This window comes from Diceros bicornis, chromosome 17 (genome assembly GCF_020826845.1).
Source record: "Diceros bicornis minor isolate mBicDic1 chromosome 17, mDicBic1.mat.cur, whole genome shotgun sequence".
Classification (NCBI taxonomy): Eukaryota; Metazoa; Chordata; class Mammalia; order Perissodactyla; family Rhinocerotidae; genus Diceros; species Diceros bicornis.
The window spans coordinates 13,872,816-13,878,263 of record NC_080756.1 but is presented as its reverse complement, the minus strand read 5'-3'; the positions used below and the strand labels follow the sequence as shown (position 1 = coordinate 13,878,263).

General features: G+C 33.4%; 1 protein-coding gene across 1 annotated transcript; it reads right to left on the bottom strand.

The window, feature by feature from the left end:
- Positions 1-3,987: 3,987 nt before the first annotated feature.
- On the bottom strand, positions 3,988-4,923 carry LOC131415970 (olfactory receptor 6C68-like). Its single transcript, XM_058558036.1, has one exon. It carries the CDS (start codon positions 4,921-4,923, stop codon positions 3,988-3,990), a length of 936 nt encoding a protein of 311 aa, XP_058414019.1.
- Positions 4,924-5,448: the final 525 nt, after the last annotated feature.

The window sequence follows — 5,448 nt, the reverse complement described above, 5'->3', positions numbered from 1 at the left end:
CATTTTCTTCCAGTTTATGGCTGGTCTTATTCTCTTAGTACTGTCTTTTTAAGAGCAGAAGTTCTTAGTTTTGATGAATGGCATTTCATCATTTCTTTAAAATGTTATCACTCTTTACTGTCATATCTAAAAAATCTTTGCCTAACTTAACAACACCATTCTCTCATAGAAGTATCATAGTTTGTTTTACACTTACGTCTGTGATTCATTTTGAGTTAATTTTCGTAAACATATTTGCATTTAGTACAAGATATTTGTCGAAGTTCAGTTTTTAAAATATGGCCGTCCAATTCTTCCAGTGCCATGTTTGAAAAGACTAACATTTCTCCATTGAATTTTTTTCCATCTCTATCAAAAATCAGTTGACCATAAACGTAAGGGTTTACTTCTGGAGTTTCAGTTATTTCCACTGACCTACTTCTCTATCTTTACACCAATATCACAGTGCCTTCATTACTGTAGTTTTATAATAAATGTTAAAACGAAATAAGGTAGACCTTATAACTTCATTCTTTTTCAGAGTTGAATTGGTTATTCTAGGTCTTTTGAATTTCCATATGAATTTTCTAATCAGCTTGCAATTTCTACAAAATCTTCTGCTTGGACTTTGATTAAGATTGAATTAAGTCTATAAATTCATTTGGTAATAATTGAACTCTTAACAATATTTAGCTTTTTGTTTTGTTTTGTTTTGTTTTGTCTGAGGAAGATTGGCCCTACACAAACATCTGTTGTCAATCTTTGTCTTTTTTCTTTTGCCCCAAAGTCCCAGCACATAGTGGTGTATCATAGTTGTAGAATTGTAGCTCTTCTCTATGGGATGCTGCCTCAGCATGGCTTGATGAGCAGTGAGTAGGTCCATGCCCAGGATCCGAACCTGCGAACCCCGGGCCACCGAGGCAGAATGTGCAAACTTAACAACTATGCTGCTGAGCTAGCCCCAATATTTAGTTTTATGATCTGTGAAAGTGATGTATATCTCCACCCATGTGACTCTCCTTAAACTTCTCTCAGCAAATTTTTAGTTTTCAGTATGCAGATCTGTCATGTCTTTTGTCAGATTTAGGCCCACATCTTTCATATTTTTCATGCAATTTTTAGCATTCAATTTCTGATTATTTGTTACTAGTATATAGAAATATGTTTGATATTTTGTATGTGGATATTTTTGCTGCAACATATATAAATTCATTTATTAGTTCTTTTCATTTTTTTTTGGTAGAATCCATAGGATTTTCTACGTAGAAGATCAAGTTGCAGAGAAATAAAGACAATTATTTTCTACCTACTGAATCTAATATCTTTTTTTTTCTTATTGCATTAACTGTAACAACCTTCAGTCCAGTGTTGAATAGAAATGATGAGTGGACGTCATTGTGTTTTTCTTGATCTTAGGGGGGAAGCATTCAGTATTTTATTATTAAATATGCTGTTAGTTTTAGTTTTTGTACATATCTTTTATCAAGTTGAGGAAGTTTCCTTTCTTTTATAGTTTGGTAAGAATTTTTTTATTAGGAATGGATGTTGAACTTTTTCAAATGCTTCTGCACTGATTGAGATGAACATATATATATGGATATGTTTTATTTTTTAGTCTCAGTATATGGTGGATTATATGGAATGATTTTCAAATGTTAAACCAATCTTACATTCCTGGGATAAAAATCCTCTGGGGTAAGGATGCATATCTATCTGTATTTGATTAACTATAGCTGGATTCTAATTTCTAACATTTTATTTTTACATCTATGTTTATGAGGGGCATTGGTGTATCAATTTCTTTACTTGTAATGTTTTTGTCTGATTTTGTTATCAGGCTATTGTTGACCTCATGAAATCAGTTTGGAAATGTCCTCTGCTTATTAGTTTGCTGGAATAATTTGTAGACTTGGTATTATTTCTTACTTAAATATTTGGTACAATTCACCAGTGAAGCCATGGCTTGGGTTTTATTTGGGGGAATGTTTTTAATCACATTTTTAATTTCAGCAATACCTAGATGCCTATTCATCTTCTTTTATTTTGGAGTGAATTTTGTTTGTGTCTGTGTTTTGAGGGTTAATTCCAGCAAGCCTGGAGTTGCCCTGAGCTATTTTGCCAAACTTCCAGCACTGACCCCTGATAAAGATATGAAATATCCTGATCAAGAGTATTGCTTTGTAACCATGGGCCTGAGGAGTTTCAGGACAGTTTGTAACAGCTTGTTAACATTGTTTATTGATAAGAGTAACATTGGTCATTTGCACTTGGTCTAGGTGAGGCCACTACAGGGTTCTCCTCTTGAGGCTCTTTATGTGGCAGTACTATTCTTACATAATGAGTAAAATACAAAAATCCCCAGCTGTGACTCTACTGTGGCTCTCTGGGATTGAGAGTGTTCTGCACACGTCGGTGGTTTCTGACCTGAGAAAGAAAGTATGTCCAGCCGTGTTCCCTACAGAAGAAGGACAATCAGAGTGTGCATCTCACAGGATTAATTGTTAAAATTTTGTTTTGCTAAAACCTTGTTCATCAGCTTTGGGTCTTCACATTATTTTGTTGTTGTTGTGGAATTGTGACAGTATATCCATAAAGTTACACAGATCTGCCCCACATTAGTATTTATGTCTCTTTCTTATTTGTAACCCTACATATTTTGTTGTTTGTTTAGTATTCACTCATGTTTCTGAGAAATTTATCAATTTTCTGGAAATTTTTAAAAGAATCAACTTTCAGATTTATCTTTTTAAATTTATTTAATTTTCTATCTTTAGTAAAATCCACATGCTACATATTTTGGAATAATTTTATGGGTTTTAATAATCTTATAATGAGCAGGAGTTGCTGTATTTTTTAAAATCATGAACATACTTATGGATGAATAATTCTTTAATTTCTTCTGAGTATAGCATTTTTATGCTTTATATGAATTGTTATGAAGTGTCTCTGTTTCACTGAAAATGTATTTCTTAAATTCCAAAGAGTTACATTTGGACTCACTCTTTAATTCTTTATATGTGGTATTAGTAGATTATTTTTTATACAGTTTGGACTGTAAAAGCTCTCTTTCAGATAGACAGAGGAGTCTAATAATGGTTCCCCCTCCCCTATCCATAGCTAACTCAAGAAGAAATAAAAAAAAAAATGTCTTAGAGAATATAGTTGCCTTTTCACAAGAGTGGTAATTTGTTTTTCCTAAATCACATTAAGTCTTGACTTTACACTATTCTGTCAGTGTCATGAGCTTTCGCCACTTGGATCCTGACACTTATCTCTCATCCCCAGAAGGACATGTAAACCTGAGCCCCTGTACCCATAATTCAACAACTTACATGTCTCTATCCTCCATTCTCTGCTTTCCTGGGAATCCGCGGGTCATATGGTGTATTTTTATCTTCATTTCTGACTATACTGCATCTTTGATACCTTGTGATTGCCCACATATTAATCTTTACTCTCAGCTATATGTTCAAAAGAATAGTTGTGGGTTTTTATCCATCATGTTTTTGTTTTTAGTATACATTCCTAGAGTATTAGAAATCCTATTATCTTCTCTCTTAGTTGTTCCTTGTATTACTACAACATGCCCTCATTCATCCTGTTTAGTATTTTAACATAAAATTTCAATTCTTACTTGAATTTTTGTATTATTTTATGTGCATTTGAATACAATAACCAGCAGTAGTATGCTGTGAATTTTATAGAAGTCTAAAGAATGCTTTTATTATACCACCAATTTAATTATCGTAGTTACATTTATGTACAAATAAAGTGATGAGAAGTATACTTTCATGTTCGTTACTGAGACAAATCTACAAGAAGTTGAGTAAAAACCAGAAGAAAGAAATGAGGTGATTCAGGCGCAATGTAAGTAAATCTAAAGAGGAGACGAGAAATATAACATCATTGAAAGGTAGATTTTTAAGAGATTAAGAAAATTATAAGCTTCAATAGGAAGGTTTAGAAGCCGTTCATGTTTTAACTTTATTTATTGAGTGCTATTTTATTTCACTTCTTCAGGAATGATGCAATTCTTTTGATTGAGTCATTGAAGGCTTTCTTCACTTGCTTATTTCTTAGTGTATAAATAAACGGATTTAACACAGGTGAAATGGAAGAAATGAGTAGTGAAACTACTTTATTAATTGTCACTTCTTCCTTTGCTGTCGGATTCATGTAGATGAACATGCATGTGCCATAGGTGATGGAAACTACAATCATGTGGGAAGAACAGGTGGAAAAGGCCTTTTTTCTTTGCTGGGTGGATAGAAATCCTAAAATTGTCTTGATAATATAAGTATAGGATAGAACTACACACAGAAGAGTCAAAATGAGGGTTAGCACAGCACAGATTAAAACAGTTTGTTCCATGAGCCGTGTGTCTGAACATGATATCTTCAGGAAGGGAAAAGCATCACAGAAAAAATGATCAATGACATTCAAGTCACAGAATTTCAAATTTAGCCCCAGACTAAGTGGGGAAATTATGACCAACAATGCAGCCAACCAACAGCAAAAAACAAGTCTCCTGCAGACTCTGCTGCTCATGATGGTCACGTAATGCAAGGGTTTGCAGATGGCCACATAGCGGTCGTAGGACATGGCGGCCAGGAGAAAAAATTCTGTTAATGCAAAGAGATCAGTAAAAAACACTTGGATGATACAAGCATTATATGTGATGATATTATCACCTGTTGCTATGTTATACAAGTATCTGGGGATACAGGCAGTTGTGAATGAGATCTCTAAGAAGGAGAAATTTTGTAAAAACAAGTACATGGGTGTTTTAAGTTGGGGATCCACAAAGGTGAGTGTGATGATGGTCAGGTTCCCAGTTACACTCAGCATGTAGGTGAGAAACAGAAAGATAAAAAGCAGAACTTGTAGCCCAGGGTCATCTGTCAGGCCCAGTAGTATGAATGCTGTTATTGTAGAGTTTTTCATCACTTTATGACTTCTGTTCAATCTGCACGTCCAATAATTCAGAGATCATTGTATAGATTATAGTATCTTTATAAAATCTAATTTAATTATCTCTACTTTCACTATATTTTCATATCGTATTTTAAGTCATATTATGAATATGATTAGATTTACCTGCTAATGTGGTGCGATTTTTTGGGTAGCAAAAATGTCATTTGCCTCCCTCAAATTCTTCTCTACTTGGGAGCTAAATAAAAAAAATAAAATAAATCACATCATTAAACTTATGCTTTTGGTTAACAATTTGGTACTTGTCAAAATGTTAATACTCATGCACAGTTCACATTTATACTTTCATGAAGTGCTCTGATGAATAAACTTCAAAAATACTAAAGGTAATATGTTTCTCTGACACTTTTATCTGTCTGTTAGTGTTTTTTCATCTCTCTTCCCTTCTCACCACACTAATATTCCCTCTATATTTTCATCAATTCCTATGTTTTGAAGTATCATCTTTCAGGTGATCATTACTAAATCCATATCTTT